The following is a 19,376-nucleotide window of genomic DNA, read 5'->3' on the forward strand; positions in this document are numbered from 1 at the left end:
TCTGTTGATAATCAGGCACAAAGGTGGTTAATTACCAAGCATACTATAGGCTAGCTGACTTCCTGGAAACTCTGAGAAACTCTCCAAAAAACAGGAAGCAAATCAAAAACAAAGGGAGAAAAAATCTGACAATGAGTCAATTTCCCATTGACTCAGTTTGAAACAAACAACATTTTCTTTTAATTATTGCACAGCAAAACTAAATGTTTCCAGTTTGCGGATGTTAATGACTCCTGAGCATTTGTGACAAACTAATTTATCGTGAAAAACAAAATACAGCAACACAACTTGATTTTTTTCGCCAGAATCGGCAAATTGTATTTGATGTTTAGAGCTACATAATTCAACAAGTCCAGCACATTGGACTGAAACATTTACACAGGTCTAAAGACATTGTTAAATTCTATTTTAATTTGAACCAACCGGCAAATACAAAACTAATCAAAAGCACTACCCACCCCAAATTATGATTCTACAAAAGTGATTGAGAAGGTCATGAGGGATTTAAAAAGCATTCAAATTAAACATGAACAATGTTACATATCCATTTTGTTAAATAACCTCCTTTTAAAAAGTTTGCCACATCTCAGTAGCCAGTTCAAAGCATTTTCAAAACAAAAGGAGAAAAAGTTGATACAAATTGAGGCAGTCACAAAAAGATCAAAATCTGAAGCAAAGCTATTGGATATGTATCTTTGTGCATAAATTGACATTTGGAACATATAACAATACAGCACAGGAACAGACCCTTAGTGTCTATGCCAAACATGGCATACATTCCATGTATCTCACAGATCGGGATAGCATTTGGGGACCTTATCAACATTAAGTCTCATAATTAAATGTGGAAAAATGTTAACACATTAGTGCTGTTAGCAAGAGGTCGCCCAAAATTAGATTTTGCAATAACTCCCACTTTTGTAATACACGAACAACTAAACTGGTCAGCCAAAAGTTTCTCAAATTCACACAAACTATAAAGTAAACATTTCCATGGATTTAGATGGTGGCGATAAAAAGTCTTTATCTCTTCCACCATAAGCATTAAGAGACAGGGTTTAGGTCAATATATCAAACACCAAGGTTACAGGTAATGGGGAGCTTCTTACAAGAATTTAAAACAAATAAAATGCTTTAAAAGTTTCCACTATTAAAAATACTTCACTTGTGCTGGAAATTAGCGAATAAATGCTGGGACAAAAGAGATCTTTAAAATCTATATCTTTTGTGCATTCAAAATTGAAGTCTCTCAAATCATGAAAGCGATTTTTCCCCGCCTTGGGGATAAATAATAAGTCTTGGCAATAGCGAGACAAAGTATAGAATTCAAAGAATGGCTTGCACATACTCGGATATAAATTTGAATGCAATATAACGCGATTGCTCCTGCAAGCTGTCAAGATGCCAAACTGATCTCAGAATTTGCTGTCTGTCAGTTCCCTTAGTTGTAAAGTCAGGTCACGTATCCATGTCGTTCTCTCCCCAAAACATTAGCCCACCCAGTACAGGGACATGCATATTGCATTATCTGGCAAGCTTACAATCTTTTTTAAAAAAAAGTGGCAATATCCTTTTTACCATGGGCTCCTCCTTGGAAAGTGCAATAAATGCTTACAAAAAGAAATTAATGCTGCTAGCAGCAAACAGTGAACATTGTGTTCCTTGTAGTGCATCTCTGTAAACGTCTTTTAAACTGTACACAAAAAACAACCTATAAACCAAAATTCAGGCGCTTTGGATTTTCCCCTCCCATTCTGAAGAAAATAAAAGTAATATTCCGCTGAAGTCCCAGGATTTATTTTCTTCAGACCTGACAGGGCGAGTCTGCTGAAGAGGCATTGTCCGACTCCTGGGTACCCGATAGCATCACAGTGTTCTGCTGCGTTATCTCGACTGTCGGGCTAGGAGTATATGGAGGGGGAGCATCACTCAAACTGCAAGCATCATAGCCCTCTGGTATAGACAAAGCACAAGCCTCTTCAATACTGCCAGTAGCATGTTCTGTGTATGGAGGTGGTTTTAAATCATCTGCAGGGGGAACATTTTGAATAAAAATACCAGGTATTAAAACATTCAGTTTTACAGGACATTGGCCAAGCACAATGAACAAAGTGAAAATCTCAGCCTTTAGTTAAGTACGTTCGGTTAAGCGAGGTGAACCATTTACACTTCCTTTAGGAACCACAAGTGTAGCTGACCATGTGGATTCAAATGTAATAAACCTGGTCATAGCAGAGATAAACACAAAATGCTGGAGTAACTCAGCGGGACAGACAACATCTCTGGAGGGAAGGAATGGGTGACATTTCGGGTCGAGACCCCTCTTCAGTCCGAAGAAGTCTCGACCCAAAACGTCACGCATTCCTTCCCTCCAGAGATGCGGCCTGTCCCGCTGACTTACTCCAACATTTTGTGTTTATCTTCGATGTAAACCAGCATCTGCAGTTCCTTCATACACACTGGCCACAGCCAATATCGGGAGGTAGTATATTCAATAAATGGATGGTGCGAAAGAACCTTACATGCAGTTTAGCATCAAAAATGAATGTTTTTCACTTTGCTCCCAGGGTAGAAATAAAATAGTTTCCCCAACTCATGACAATATGGAGCATTCTGTTTTTGCAAACTGAGCAGGAGTGATCAGTTCATGCAGTCACTGCCTCACAGCGCTAAAGATTAGGGGTCAACTATGATCTAGAATGTTGTCCTTGTGAAGTTTGCACATTCTTCCACTGACTGCGTGGGTTTGTTTCTCCCTACATACCAAGATGCCAATGGGATCCATGTAAATCATGAAAATGGCCATTCCTTTAGAAAAATGGTTTACAATCGATCAATTTTTAAAATTTTCTAGAGAGGAACCAACAACAGGACCGGTCCTAGATTTGGAAAATAAACCAAAATGCTGCAGTGGTCTATCTGGTCAGGCAGCATCTATCAAGGACATGGCCATGAAAACAGAGGGGAGATCTTATTTGAAACCTGCCAAATAATGAAAGGCCTAGATAGAGTGGATGTGGAGATGAAGTTTCCAGGAGTGGGGGGGAGAAAGCAGGGAAGTCCCTTACCATTACCATAAATGCCATGGTATTCTGTAGATGACATGCTGATAGCAAACGCATTTCTAGACAATAGAGAGTGAAGAGCACCATAGAAGTGAGCCAACCTATTCATGTTGAAGATCAGATAGCAAACAGGTGAAGTTATTCGAAGAAAACATTCAATTCATAGAAACATAGAAAATAGGTGCAGGAGTAGGCCATTCGGCCCTTCGAGCCTGCACCACCATTCAATGTGATCATGGCTGATCATCCAACTCAGTATCCTGTACCTGCCTTCTCTCCATACCCCCTGATCCCCTTTAGCCACAAGGGCCACATCTAATTCATCAGAGGAAGGGAGAAAAAAAAATAAAAGCAAGTGGGCAGCACTGAACGGAAAAAACAAACTGTTGAAAGAACTCCGAGTCGGGCAACGATTGTGGAGGAAAAGGGGCTGAGAGTGTACAGGGATGATATCCTTGTCATCAAGACACATAGAAAGTAGGTACAGGAGACGGCCATTCGGCCCTTTGAGCCAGCACCGTCATTCAATATGATCATGGCTGATCATCCAGAATCAGTTCCACTAATATCCTACCAGCCTCTACATCACCCCTCCCTCTCCCTTCAATATACTGGCCATTGTCCCTCGACACCCTCAGTTCCAATGCAAGGTCTTGACCCAAAACATCAACCATTTTCTTGCCACTGTGGATGTTGCCGAGTCTGCTGAGTCTTTCTAACAGTTTGTCTTTAGCTCCAGATTCCTGCCTCTGTACGCTCTTCTGTCTGTTCTGAGAGTACTACGGCTTTAGAATCAGAGCACAGTACAGAAAATGTCAAACCCTTGCACATATTGTAAGGACATCCAATGTTGATTTGAAAAAGCAAGATGTCCACTGAACAATGCGTGATCGTGTAGAACTACCGGAATTCAACAAATTAAGTATAAACACGCACCTGTCTGACCACTTGGCACCGTGTCATATGGAGGTGGCACTTCTAATTGACTATAAGAAGGAGCAGGAGGCAATGTTCCAGAAGGTTCTCCAAGTGAGGCATCATCCTGGCCACCATACCAACTATACCACATGGGACTCTGCAACAAAATCAATAAGAACAAAGATCGTCACTGAATAGAAACATAGAATATAGGTGCAGGTGTAGACCATTCAAGCCAGCACCGTCATTCAATATGGTCATGGCTGATCATCCAAAATCAGTACCATGTTCCTGATTTCCCCCCCCCCGATATCTCTTGATTCTATTAGAACTAAATCTAACTCTCTTGAAAACATCCAGTGAATTGGCCTCCACTGCCTTCTGTGGCAGAGAATTCCACAGATTCACAACTCTCTGGGTGAAAAAGATTTTCCTCAAATGGCCTACCCCTTATTCTTAAACTGTGACCCTGGTTCTGGACTCCCCCAACATGGGGAACATTTTTCCTGCATCTAGCCTGTCCAATCCCTTTAGAATTTTATATGTTTCTAAAAGATCCTTTGGGAACCTAATGGGGAAGAAATGCAAGTGTATTTGATATTACTGGGTTCCCCAACAGAAATGGTCATAAAAAGCACAAACCTCACATTTCTGTTCATGGAAAGTTCCATGAACTTATAGCTTCCACCTATAACAATTGGATTATGCACCTTAAAAAGTCAAATATTACCTTTTGCTTCTGTAACCTTTCACCTACAGGTAGTTCTATAACACGAGTGTTGCATTCCTAAACAACCGTGTGTTGGTGAAAACAGTGTTACAAAGGCGATTGTGATGATGGGGGAAAGGAGGTTTGGGACTTGAGAGTTTTAACAAAGTTACAACTTCCCCCCACACAGAATTTTCAAAATAAAATGGTCATTTCAAAAGCAAGTTTAATTTAACTGCACTGCGCAGTCGAATTCTTTATACATAGCTCATGAGTAGTCATATTTTGGTGCCATTTGCAAAAGTCTAAAGTCTGGGCCACATGCTCGATATATTGGAGCGGCACCCCGCAGGTCGCTGAAGGGCCTCCTCTGTAACTTCCCCTTTGCTCTATCTATTGTACTCCAGTTTAAATGGGTAGGAAGGAACTAGAGATTACACCGAAAATAGACACAAATGCTGGAGTAACTCAGCGGGTCAGGCAGCATCTCTGGAGAAAAGGAATAGGTGACGTTTCAGATCTGGAGGGTCTCGACCCGAAATGTCACATAGAAACATAGAAATAGGTGCAGGAGTAGGCCATTCGGCCCTTCGAGCCTGCACCGCCATTCAATATGATCATGGCTGATCATCCAACTCAGTATCCCGTACCTGCCTTCTCTCCATACCCCCTGATCCCCTTAGCCACAAGGGACACATCTAACTCCCTCTTAAATATAGCCAATGAACTGGCCTCAACTACCCTCTGTGGCAGAGAGTTCCAGAGATTCACCACTCTGTGTCACCTATTCCTTTTCTCCAGAGATGCTGCCTGCCCCGCTGAGTTACTCCAGCATTTTATGTCTGTTTTCGAGTTTAACGTTTGTGTTTATGTGTAGTAATCTGATTGCTTTGCATACTATGCAAAGGTTTTCACTGAACCCCGGTTTACACGACAACAATACACCTAAAAGTTAATTTCAGTTTGCTTACTGAATAAAGGGCACCGGGAGAAAATATGGTATTTAAAATCTAGCTCCATGCAATGGTTAAAAAATAAAGATTCATTAGTTATCTTGCATGGAGAGCAAGAGTCCAATGTGAAGTTTATATGTTTGACTTCCATCCTGAATTTGAGTATTCTGGTTAAATCTAAAGGGCCGGGTCCCACCAGCATGCGACCTGCATGCGGCAAACGCAACAAAACCGGAAGCGGGGGCCGTGCGGAGGTCGAGGGAGTGACATGAAGTTCGAGCGAGTCCGCGGGATGTCCGCGGGATGTTCGCGCGTGACGGACGGCGTCGAGACGCTGTGCACGCCCGTTGAGGCGGCTGCGGGCCGGCAGGCCGTTGCCGCGCAGAATTTTTGAACACGGTCAGTTTTTCGGAGCCCCCGCGATGTCAGGACCAGCTCCGCACAACTCCACACGGCTCCGATGATCGAAGTGGGACCGGCCCCGCGAGGTCGTACGGCTCAAGTGACCACGTTGGATCGCGCTTGCCGCATGGAGTCGCATGCTCGTGGGACAGGCCCTTAAACCTAATGTCTTACATTTCAACAAAAGCAGATAGGCACACCCTGCAAGCTGGTTAAGGGAGATTGGGAAATGTGACAGCATAATAGGCAAGCAAAACTAAAGATTTAACTTTTTCTTTCAGTTCTCAACTAACGTATCTACTCCTTTCACATTCTAGGAGTTACGTTTCAACAAAGGCAGTAATTCTTCACCAGTCATAATCTCTTTGGCTGTATGAGGAATGGTTTGAAGATGAAGATCTGAAACCAGCAAACAACTCATGCTGGCTCCTGCCCACTTCTGAAACATGGACTACCGATAGCAGGCACTCCAAATACCACCAACCTTGGGGGTTGTCAGGAGAATGGGGTTGAGAGGGAAAGATAGGTCAGCCTTGATTGAATGGCCGAGTAGACTTGATGGGCAGCTTGGCCTATTTCTGCTCCTATGACTTATGAATCTTGCTTCCTCCAAATTGATTATTATGATGAGCAAACCAATGCCTCCCCCCTCTTCCCCCCCCCCCACCACCACCACCAATGCATGGCCACATGCCCGGGGCAATGACAATAATGAAATGGCAATTTACATGCCTGTCACCCAGACGTCCAAAACAAGTGATTACCCGGTGGAAATAGAGGAAGAGAATCAATGATGTTCTCAGAGCTTCCTTGTAATAGTGCAGCATCCCCATCTACTCCCGGGAATCCCCTCCCCAAGTTTAGGCAAATTGATAAACAGCATACAGGATGGTACGGAGTCTCGTGTCAATTTGTCAGGAAAACAGAAATAACACACCACCTTTACCCCCCCCCCCCCCCCCCCCCCCCCCCCAACATTTCTTTCACTGGTTTCACAATTTGCAACTCTTCGATCAACCCGTCTCACACCATGTGCTTCGAAGGGCCAAATGGCCTCCTCCTGCACCTAGTGTCTATTGTCTATTATCTCTGGCCTTTGTTCCAACCTTCTGCCTACCCACACCCCTGCCCTGTGTCCACCCAGTACCTGCCACGCTGTGTCCTGCTTTTCTTCTCTGCCAACTCCCCCTACCCCCACAGTCTGAAAGGTCCCCGACCCAGAGTCATGTCCTGGAGCACGGTGTCCTTTTGTGTAAAACAACACCTGCAGTTCCTTGTTTCGACAATATCTGTGTGGGTATCAAGGGAATCTATGCATGGGGACAATTTGTGAAACTGAAATTTATGTGGATCAGGTGTGATACTGAAAGTCAACAACAAGCTTAGAAAGATCCATTTCTATTTCAGGTTTGCCTTAATATACATGGTAAATGATAGGGAATTGAAGAATGTAGGTGAACAGAGGGATCTGGGAATAACTGTGCACAGTTCCCTGAAAGTGGAATCTCATCTAGATAGGGTGGTAAAGAAAGCTTTTGGTGTGCTGGCCTTTATAAATCAGAGCATTGAGTATAGAAGTTGGGATGTAATGTTAAAATTGTACAAGGCATTGGTGAGGCCAATTCTGGAGTATGGTGTACAGTTTTGGTCGCCTAATTATAGGAAGGATGTCAACAAAATAGAGAGAGTATAGAGGAGATTTACTAGAATGTTGCCTGGGTTTCAGCAACTAAGTTACAGAGAAAGGTTGAACAAGTTAGGGCTTTATTCTTTGGAGCGCAGAAGATTAAGGGGGGGGGGACTTGATAGAGGTTTTTAAAATGATGAGAGGGATAGACAGAGTTGACGTGGATAAGCTTTTCCCACTGAGAGTAGGGAAGATTCAAACAAGGGGACATGACTTGAGAATTAAGGGATTGACGTTTAGGGGTAACATGAGGGGGAACTTCTTTACTCAGAGAGTGGTGGCTGTGTGGAATGAGCTTCCAGTGAAGGTGGTGGAAGCAGGTTCGTTTTTATCATTTAAAAATAAATTGGATAGTTATATGGACGGGAAGGGAATGGAAGGTTATGGTCTGAACGCAGGTGTATGGGACTAGGGGAGAATACATGTTCGGCACGGACTAGAAGGGTCGAGATGGCCTGTTTCCGTGCTGTAATTCTTATATGGTTATATACCCTGCACTCATTTTAAACTTGTGCTAAAATTAAGAGCACTAATTTTTATTGCACCATTTATGTGGGTAAGGAAAGACGCAGGAGGGAAAATCTGACAAAAATATGGCACATTTATTTCTGGAAGGGATGTTTTAACAGAAATCGTTGCAACCGTTATTTTGCGTGTGAAAAGATCCACAAAATTAGAAGAAAAAAAAATAATCAGCCTTGTAAGCAGACTGTACAGTGGTCGCTTGCAATTAAAATGTGGTATTATTTCATTACAACCCCAGAACATTTTTGGTGGGGACTGAAGATTTGCTGGCTCTGGTGTTTTGTGTTCCTAACATTTCCGGCAATTATTCACTTAAAAATCCCACTTCCAGCCTACCCCCCCAGCTCGTGCCAAGAATGCTCAAATAACTATACTGGGAGCAGTATGTCAGACTTTCTTCAAACACATGGTGCATTTTAACTGGCTTTTTGTGTGTTTTTTTTCTTCTAAAATCACACACTGATCATTCACAATCTGTTTTTATTTTTTCTCCATACATTATGGATCTCTCCGAGGGGCCTCGTTCAGATAAGTGTTTGAAAAAGTTCTGCTGGAAACCTCACTGTTATATGGCATTTATAACATCCCATAAAAAGGTACACACCGTGTCCTGCTCATTCCCCTCGGGAAATAAAACACCCAGTGAATCGGCCTCCACTGCCTTCTGTGGCAGAGAATTCCACAGATTCACAACTCTGGGTGAAAGTTTATCCTCATCCTAAAAATAAATTATAAACACTCAAAGGTATTTCTCAGTGCAAAGGCTAATAAACTGCAGGCTTGTATGTAAATTAGATAATTGAGTGAGAGTGTGGAAACAGGCCCTTCGGCCCAACTTGCCCACACCTGCCAACATGTCCCAGCTACACTAGTCCCACCTGCCTGCGCTTGGTCCATATCCCTCTAAACTTGTCCTATCCATGTACCTGTCTGTTTCTTAAACATTGGGATAGTCCCAGCCTCAATTATCTCCTCTGGCAGCTTGTTCCATACAGCCACCACCCTTTGTGTGAAAAAACTACCCCTCAGATTCCTATTAAATCTTTTCCTCTTCACCTTGAAACTATGTTCTCTGATCCTCGATTCCCCTACTCTGGGCAAGAGATTCTGTGCATCTACCCAATCTATTCCTTTTATGATTTTTGATAAAATCGGCTTGGTAAATGTAAAAATTGCCCCTAGTGTGTGTAGAATAGTGTTAATTTGCGGGGATCGCTGGTCTGCACGGATCCAATGGGCCGAAGGGCCTGTTTCCGCACTGTATCACTAAACCAAATGCCAAAACTGCTATAGGCAGAGTGTGAATGGTTAATCACCTCATGGTTTGGAACTTTCCCATTCATGTGGTGATCCTAAACCTCCTGCAGTCACCCAATTTGTATCAAATACCAACATTTGCAAAATGGTAATACAATGGTCCACTCATAAGGCGTTTCACTTTCAAATGTGATGCAGCGCACCATCACTGGTGTCTAGAAAATGTACACCAACTTCAATAGTATTACTGAAAAAAATGACTTTTAGGAACACAAGCATCCAATGTCAGAGCTAGGGAATGTAATGAGCATTGGGAGGGCGAGAGGCAACAAGAAAACATCAGGTCCAAACCCATCTTTTTTTCCTTTGCCGTGCCATTCCCTAATGTCACTCCCGTGAATATTGTGATGCAAATCAGGATTGTTGCAATGATTTTCTGAGCTGGAGGTTAACCTGCAACAATTTGACTTTCACTCGTCCGAATGGCAACTTTCAGTTTCACAGACAGCAAGACCAGTGGACACTTACATTCTGCTGCTCACAGATTTGATGGAGATAAGCTCTGCCCCCGACAATCACAATCTGGGCGTTCCGTGGATTGCTGAGATAAGCATCCAGCTGTCTCTGCCGTGAGCGATACCAGCAGATATAGAAGAAGATTTTCACGATAATAAATATGATCACTATTCTGTTGGGAAAGAAAGAGTACGAGTTACAAATCAGACATGTTTCTTTCCATTAAAAAAGTCTAGTCTTTGATAGCAATTTGAGAGGAGATTTACTAGAATGTTGCCTGGGTTTCAGCAACTAAGTTACAGAGATAGGTTGAACAAGTTAGGTCTTTATTCTTTGGAGCACAGAGGGTTAAGGGGGGACTTGATAGAGGTCTTTAAAATGATGAGAGGGATAGACAGAGTTGACGTGGATAAGCTTTTCCCACTGAGAGTAGGGAAGATTCAAACAAGAGGACATGACCTGAGAATTAAGGGACAGAAGTTTAGGGGTAACATGAGGGGGAACTTCTTTACTCAGAGAGAGGTAGCTGTGTGGAATGAGCTTCCAGTGAAGGTGGTGGAGGCAGGTTCGATTATATAATTTAAAAATAAATTGGATAGGTATATGGACGAGAAAGGAATGGAGGGTTATGGTCTGAATGCAGGTAGATGGGACTAGATGAGAATAAGTGTTCGACATGGACTAGAAGGGCCGAGATGGCCTGTTTTCCATGCTGTCATTGTTATATGGTTACAATTAGGTGAATCGTGGACCAGAGGACATAGGTTTAAGGTGAAGGGGAAAATATTTAATAGGAATCTGAGGGGTAACTTTTTCAACACAAAGGGTGGTGGGTGCATGGATCAAGCTGCCAGAGGAGGTAGTTGAGTCAGGGACTATCCCAGCATTTAAAAAACAGTTAGACAAATACATGGATAGAACAGGTTTGGAAGGATATGGACCAAACGCGGGCAGATGGGACTAGTGTCGCTGGGACATGTTGGCCGGCTGGACAAGTTGGGTCGAAGGGCCTGTTTCCACACTGTATCACTCTATGACTAATTCCTTTCACCCCATATTACAGGATTTATTAAAACAGAAAAAGAAAATGCACTTATAATCAATCAGCTCCATAAAGTCCAGAGGTAATTATAATGCTGGTCATAGTCCATAGGTTTGTATTCTGATGTCAGGTGTAATTCAGTGGTTGAATTCTCAGCCAAGTCAGAAATATATCGATTCAAGACTCACTCCAGGGCATGAACATAACAATTCGGTTGGCAGGTCAGTAATGAGCAACTGTACGCCAATGTTTTTTCCTTTAAATCCATCATCGGACATAATTTCATTTTACTAATTCAAAACAGGAAATTCTCCTGTGTGTGTGCGTGTGTGTGCGTGTGTGTGTGTGTGTATGTGTAGGACAATAAGCTTTCTGGACCATTGTTTGCTATGTGCTTAGATCTTGCTGAGAATAAACAGACTAATCACTTTTCCAAAATCTTCATCAGGTTTTCCTGCAATACTCAGCTGAAAACATGGAGTTTTTGTAAACTTGAATGTTTTATTTTCATCCAGTATGTAGAGAAACGGGACAATGAAATTCTTACTTGCAGCCTAACTCGTCTGTAAACACAGTACACAATAAATAACATTATAAAACATACGCAAGTTGAAATAATAAAGAGCGATATTTAGTGCAAAACAAAAAAAGCCAAAATTCCCTGGTGCACCAAGACAGTTTAGCAAAGAAGGTAGACAAAAATGCTGGAGAAACTCAGCGGGTGCAGCAACATCTCTGGAGCAAAGGAAATAGGCAACGTTTCGTCCCGAAACGTTGCCTATTTCCTTCGCTCCATAGATGCTGCTGCACCCGCTGAGTTTCTCCAGCATTTTTGTCTACCTTCGATTTTCCAGCATCTGCAGTTCCTTCTCAAACATTGAATCTGAATCTGAGTAAAGACGTTGGGCCTGTTATTGGAGGTCACAGTTATCAGACTCCTATACCTTCTTCCCAATGTCAGGATGATGCTGGTCTGCCTTTTTGAGGCAGTGCCCCTTCGATGGTGGGGATAAATGGAAATGCATGGTTTTTAAATGGCTCTCCATTACTAATGGGACGCAGGCATGGTGACAAATAATAAGTAATTAATTTAATCGTGCAAATGGGTTCCCAGAGGATAAACCAAGGTGATCTTCTCACGGAATTAAGATTTATGACCAAATAATGCAGCTGATTTTACTGAACAATACAAACAAAATAGCCTCAAGTGCTTCAATGAAGCAACGGTTACCTTTCATTGTGAGCAAGATATTTTATTCCCCAGGTCCGATAGAGGATTGAAATGGAAGATTTTTTGTGAGAAGCATAGAAGCAGTGAATAGAAGCTCAGTGAAAGGAAGTCGAGATAGACTTGCAATAGGTTGTTTACAATAGCACACATTAAAAAAAAAACAAAAAAAACTTTAATTCAGGTACGAAATAGATTTTTTTACTTGAGAAATTTTAGATTCGTATTACAGAGCTACTAAACGGAAGGATAATATTAGTTAAGCAAGCTTCACAAAACCTGCCATGTAGTCATTGAAGTAGAAATTCAATGTATTTGATGACTGCCATCCAATGAATTCAACAGTGCAAGGTATGGAGGGAGATGTTGAACATACAAATGTTGTTATTGATAAGTTCTTAAGTTTTTTTTAATTTTATTTTTATTAGAAGTTCAGTAAATTACAGTAATACACATCACATACATCTTATTACATTTTGTTGTGCCACTTTGTTTTTCGAAATAAAAGTAGTAAGGAAAGTGAGCAAGAATCGTGAAGGTGCAGGAAAGTGTTGGGAGAAGAAAGCCCCTTGGGGAAGAAATTAAAGAAGGAAGTACAGAAAGGAAATAAGACCCTAGAAAGAAAAGAAAAAAAGGAAAAACAATCGCTCTATTGTAACACAAAACTCCGCAAAAAAGGATATACCAACCCTGTTTTTTTAAATTTATTTTTTATACCCCCCCCCCCCGTTAGTTCAAAGCTTAATCTTAATCTTAAATTCTAGGAGCAGAATTAGGCCATTTGGCCCATCAAGTCTACTCATTCAATCATAGATGATCTATCTTTCTCTCTCAACCACATTCTCCTGTCTTTTCCCCATAACCCCGACATCCCCTTTACTAATCAATATCCTGTCACTTTCCACATTAAAAATATCCATTGACACCCTCCATTCCACAGATTCACCACCCTCCGACTACAGAAATTCCTCCTCATTTCCTTTCTAAACGTACGTACTTTTAGTCTGAATCTAGGGCCTCTGGTCCTAGACTCCCCCATTAGTGGAAGCGCCCTCTCCACATTCCCTCTATCCAGGCCTTTCACTATTCGAATGTGGTATTAAGAACTGAAGTGTTAATAATGAAGAGCAGCGCCCAAGAATTTCATTAATCACAGCAGTGAGGACATTTGAGATGTGAAATATTTTGGCTGAGCCTCCTTGGTATAAATTTGTCAAGAAAAAAAGTGGTAGCAGCCACTGGCAAAGCTTTGAACACTCCCATTGTGATGCAATTGCATTCATAAAACAAATTTTTTTTTCACAGGTATGCTGCACTAGAAATCTTGGATTTAAAGGGAAAGGGGGTCACTTAGTACTGTACCAAGGTGCCAACAATGTAAAAACCGCAAATATCACGATCACAACACGGTAATTTTCTTTTGCATGCAGGTAATGTCAGAGCTAGTAAGGAAACTTTAAAACCTAGAAATCGTCTTCAACATAAAGCATTTTATTTAAATTGTAAACCCAAATTTAGTCCAAATTTGTATCCACTGCAAAAAAAAGTGTGTCTCGAATAAGATATAAATTTGGCAAGGCCACACTTTGATCAGTACTTACATGTACCAATAGAGTTCCATTGTATGCTCACATTCAGTGGCTATTCATTACCACACGCAGGCTCCAGATGCTACAAAGATCAGAACAGAGAATTGGTTTAGAAAATAATCCTTCAACAATGAATCACAAACATGATGGTGAAAACATCTCTCTCTATATTATAAATGTTAAAGGTAATCTTGATAGCTCAATGGTAACCATTTCATTTCAAGGTGTCCACTCAGCATCCCTCAACTGGGAGTGTGCAAACGGCAGAAAAATGAGAAATGAGTGTCTGTGGTCACTATCCGAGTCGCAAATTAACTGTGATCATTTGGGCACAATTTAGACAAAATAAAAATCACCAGCACCTATCAAAGTTAGATTAATTTCAACTAAAACGAGGCAGATTGTTGCACATAAGTATTTACTGTGCGACCGTACATGACTAGATGAGTATGTTCATTCTAATTGTGAAATAGAATCCCCAATCTTGATTTGCCAAGCTTCCAAATACGCTGCAAATGTTATATCTATAGCTTACTCAATAAGAAAGCCTGAAGAAGGGTCTCGACCCGAAACGCCACCCATTCCTTCTCTCCAGAGATGCTGCGTGTCCCGCTGGGTTACTCCAGCATTTTGTGCCTACCTTCGATTTAAACCAGCATCTGCAGTTCTTTCTTACACAAGAAAGTCTGAGACAGTGTGTGGTGTTGGGGAGGGTAAAGAAGTGGAAGGGATGTCCAGCAGGTTGGATCTCAAATGGCAAGCAACTTGAGCCTTGGTTCTATGATCATTCTTGGATCCAAGGTGACTTTGGTTTGCCATCACCTTTCACTCTCCTCTCAACTATTTGGCAGAGGCCAAACTTAGTTGATACTTACATAGAAACATAGAAAATAGATGCAGGAGTAGGCCATTCAGCCCTCCGAGCCTGCACCGCCATTCAATATGATCATGGCTGATCATCCAACTCAGTATCCCGTACCTGCCTTCTCTCCATACCCCCTGATCCCCTTAGCCACAAGGGCCACATCTAACTCCCTCTTAAATATAGCCAATGAACTGGCCTCAACTACCTTCTGTGACAGAGAATTCCACAGATTCACCACTCTCTGTGTGAAAAATGTTTTTCTCATCTTGGTCCTAAAAGATTTCCCTCTTATCCTTAAACTGTGACCCCTTGTTCTGGACTTCCCCAACATCGGGAACAATCTTCCTGCATCTAGCCTGTCCAACCCCTTAAGACTTTTGTAAGTTTCTATAAGATCCGCCCTCAATCTTCTAAATTCTAGCGAGTACAAACCGAGTCTATCCAGTCTTTCTTCATATGAAAGTCCTGACATCCCAGGAATCAATCTGGTGAACCTTCTCTGCACTCCCTCTATGGCAAGAATGTCTTTCCTCAGATTAGGAGACTAAAACTGTACGCAATACTCCAGGTGTGGTCTCACCAAGACCCTGTACAACTGCAGTAGAACCTCCCTGCTCCTATACTCAAATCCTTTTGCAATGAATGCTAACATGCCATTCTTCCCCCATCTTAAATTAGTCTTGCATGTACTGGAGTCTTGCACAGATATCCCTTACTCTACAATAATTCCCATAATGAATCAATTCACATCTCACCATCCCATCCAAATTAGAATGGTTAATTCTAGGGACCAACAAAAATGGTTATACAATCACAAATTGTTACACTCTTCTTTGACCAACTGCATGTGCAACTTTACAGCTGCAGCTGCTTGGATCTCTGCTCTGGGTGCTGGGATGCTCATGGCTGACATTATTTGGGTTTGGCGCCAAATGGGGAACATGCAACAGGTCAAAAAGGCAGTGCTTGCAATGGAACTTCCACCATCTCTCCCATTCTTTACTGTTATCAATAACTGTTGGGCATTAGGCAGCAAATAATAGCAATCTTGAATAATCATCCTATGCAATGGGTTCATATAGCCCATCCACAGCTTCATGGATTTAGTTGATGGCCACATTTTGGCGTTCAACTCAGATGATCATTGGATACATAAAGAACCTAGTCAAATCTCTGTGAGCACAAATTCTCTCTTACTGCTGCGTCACAAGTTCTAGAGATGTGTATGGTGCAGGAGAGATATAGAGGGAATGTTTTCTCTAGCGGGACAGGGGGAGTGGGGAGAGGGGAGAGGGGTGAGGTCCCAGTTTAAAAATAAGAGATCACTCACAAAAGACGAGGGAAAACGTTTTGAATTTTGACGAGTTTTCAACAATGATGTGTAGAATTTTATTGTTCTACCTCAAGTTCAAGTGAGTTTATCGTCATGTGTCCCTGATAGGACAATAAAATTCTTGCTTTGCTTCAGCACACGGAACATAGTAGGCATTTACTACAAAACAGATCAGTGTGTCCATATACCGTAATATAAATATATACACACACATGAATAAATAAAATGATAAAGTGCAAATAACAGATAATGGGTTATGGGACACATGACAATAAAACACTCTTGACCAGTGAGTCATTGGATCTCTCCACCCCAAAGGCTAGTGAAAGCAGTGTTTGTGAATATTTTAAAGCATAGGTAGCTAGTTTTGAAAGGTAAGAGGATGAATGATTAACAAGGGTAGGTATTAATGACGTTAACAACAGATCAGCTCTCATGTCCTGGCAACATTCTTGTAAATCTTCTCTGCATTCTTTGCAGCTTAATGACATCCTTCTCTCTAGCAGGACAACCAAAACAAAATACTGCAAAAACTGCATATTTAAAAGTGATAAACATTGTCATTACAGTGTGCTGAGTGAATGTTTCAGGAGAAGAATTACATGCTAATCAAATGGATTTGAGTCACATTCTCCAGCCTCCCACGCACTGTAATCTCGCAATCAAAGAGGTTGGCAGCATTTACAATCAACCCTCAACAACGAACAATGTACAAGAGAAAAATGGAGTTGTCACCTTACGTCAAAGTTGCAAACATGGTTAGAAGAGGGCGCGGGACGAGAGGCAAGGAGAATGTTGGCAGCAGAAAAGTAATATCTCTCCAAGTCTGCCAAAAATTACTGGAATACTGCACTTGAAATGGCAGGCTCAGTCTTCAGGAACCAAAAGACTTGGTACACAAATGCTCGATTGGAGGGAATGCTACAGTACTCTCAACTTTAGAAATACGACCTGCTCTAAATAAAGGTTTGTCCCAATCTTAGCTGTCCAGACGGCAGCAAGAAATGACTATGTTGTTTATTACATGTCACTGTAGTACACAATACACAATACAATTTATTTGTCACTTGAACCTCATAGAGGCTCAAAAGAAATGTTGTTTCTGCAGTCATACACACAAGAAAAAGACCCAAGACACAACACAACTTACACAGACATCCATCACAGCGCATCTCCTCCTCGCTGTGATGGAAGGCAAAAAAAAAAACTTATCTCTCCCCTGCACTTCCCTCTCCCCCCCCCCCCCCCCCCCCCCCGCGATGTCGGAGGTCAAAGTCAGAGCCCCCCGCGTGCAAATGGCAATTGTCCCGCGCGCCATTAACGGCGAGCCGGGTGATCGGGTCTTGTTGTTGGAGCGACCGGCAGCTGCTGGCAAAGTCCCGCCTATCACCGAGGGTCGGGTCGCCACCACCGCTCCGGACTCGGCCAGCTCTACAACGGACGGATGGACGGACACACGCGCACACACACACACCCCCCCCCCCACCAAAAAAATAAAAACTACATTAAAACAGGACAAAAAATAACAAAAAGACAGACGGACTGCAGAGGCCGCTGCAACGCGAGTCGGGCCACCCACTACAGTATTCTGCAACTGAGGGGAAAATCATACAGCAGAACATTTGAGAAGCATTAATTAGATTAATCAACTCCTTGCTCCATCAATGCAGCCAAATTTAACTTTTTTTGTGGGAATATTTCACCAAAACATTATAAATCCTTCAGTTATTGTATCTTTCTGTAACAGGTGCACTGCATTTTACAGGCCTGGGCTACTGCACCCAACTAAAAGTCGATTCTTCACTGCTCTTTTCTGTTGACTACAATGTAGGCTCCAAAACAGAAACAAAAACACTACAATTATCAGTGCCTCGTCATGTGCAGTAACAAAACAAGAATATCAAGATTCCCATGGATTGTCAGTTCCGATCACATAACCCGTCAGATGGTGTACAAATTCCAATTAACAACCGGGAAATCAGAAAAACAGCTAGCTTACATTTCCTTATCGCTAGAATTTAGAAGATTGAGGGGGGATCTTATAGAAACATACAAAATTCTTAAAGCGGTTGGACAGGCTACATGCAGGAAGATTATTCCCGATGTTGGGGAAGTCCAGAACAAGGGGCCGCAGTTTAAGGATAAGGGGGAAGTCTTTTAGAACCGAGATGAGAAAATTATTTTCTATACAGAGAGTGGTGAATCTGTGGAATTTTCTGCCACAGAAGGTAGTTGAGGCCAGTACATTGGCTATATTTAAGAGGGAGTTAGATGTGGCCCTTGTGGCTAAAGGGATCAGGGGGTATGGAGAGAAGGCAGGTACAGGGATACGGAGTTGGATGATCAGCCATGATCATATTGAATGGCAGTGCAGGCTCGAAGGGCCGAATGGCCTACTCCTGCACCTATTTTCTATGTTTCTATGCACTATAGAGGATTTTTTAGCAACTCTTAGCTGGAAGGTGACTTCAGAATACAGATCAATACAACTTTGAAAACCAAGTGCTTACGAAGGGCCGAATGGCCTACTCCTGCACCTAATTTCTATGTTTCTATGTACATTATTATGCATTACTGCAAATCACAGATATAGTCATGAAGTCATAGAGAATGGATACAGGCCCTTCAGCCCAACTTGACCATGCTGACCAAGATGCCCCATCTGCAAAAGTCTCACCTGCCTACATTTGGGCTACATATTCATCTAAACCTTTCCTATCCATGGACCTATTCAATTTCCCAACTAGAGGTCGGTGAGGGCGCAGCAAGCCGGCAGTCCTGCCAGCAGCGTGTTAGTTTTTTCAACTTTGTTTAGTGTGTGTGATGTCTGTGATGTCTTTGCAATCAATGTAACAGAAACTCGTGCATGAGCCTCGTGACTGAGGTCGTGACCTTCAAGATAAAAGGCAGTGATTGCAGAATAAACAGGCTCTTGCTCTGGAACACAAACCCAGTGTGGACGTGTCGTTTGTGCTAGTCACAACTAAGCCTTACAGTGCGTCTCAGACAGGAATACCTTTCAGTGTGTCTCAGTGTGTGTTTTTAATGTTCCTCTGTGTGTTTTGTGTGGGGGGGGTAAGGGGGAAACCGCTTTGGTCGCCTCCTCCACGGAGAGACGACTTTTTCCATGTCGCCTCCCCTGTGGCCTAACATCTAGGATCGGGCGGTCTTTACTGGAGAAGCGCCCGGGGCTTCAGCGGCGGGCGCTGAGCGGACTCTCGTCGCGGAGCGGGGGAGCCCTAGCCGGGGGTCGCCGGAGGGGAGCGCTCCGTTCGCTGGCCCGCGGC

At 42.4% G+C, this 19,376-nt stretch overlaps 1 protein-coding gene across 1 annotated transcript in view; it reads right to left on the reverse strand.

Annotated features, from left to right (window-relative positions):
• Positions 1 to 288: 288 nt before the first annotated feature.
• Positions 289 to 19,376, reverse strand: part of si:dkey-118j18.2 (uncharacterized) — a 55,081-nt gene continuing 35,993 nt past the window's right edge. The window contains exons 3-6 of the mRNA XM_055650946.1: positions 13,904 to 13,973; positions 10,045 to 10,204; positions 4,002 to 4,140; positions 289 to 2,028 (exon numbers count right to left, since the gene is read on the reverse strand). Of these exons, the coding sequence (XP_055506921.1) occupies positions 1,805 to 2,028; positions 4,002 to 4,140; positions 10,045 to 10,204; positions 13,904 to 13,923 (543 nt within the window). The 5' untranslated portion in view covers positions 13,924 to 13,973 and the 3' untranslated portion in view covers positions 289 to 1,804. The remainder of the gene's footprint in view (positions 2,029 to 4,001; positions 4,141 to 10,044; positions 10,205 to 13,903; positions 13,974 to 19,376) is intronic.

Source organism: Leucoraja erinacea, chromosome 2, assembly GCF_028641065.1.
Source record: "Leucoraja erinacea ecotype New England chromosome 2, Leri_hhj_1, whole genome shotgun sequence".
Lineage (NCBI taxonomy): Eukaryota > Metazoa > Chordata > Chondrichthyes > Rajiformes > Rajidae > Leucoraja > Leucoraja erinaceus.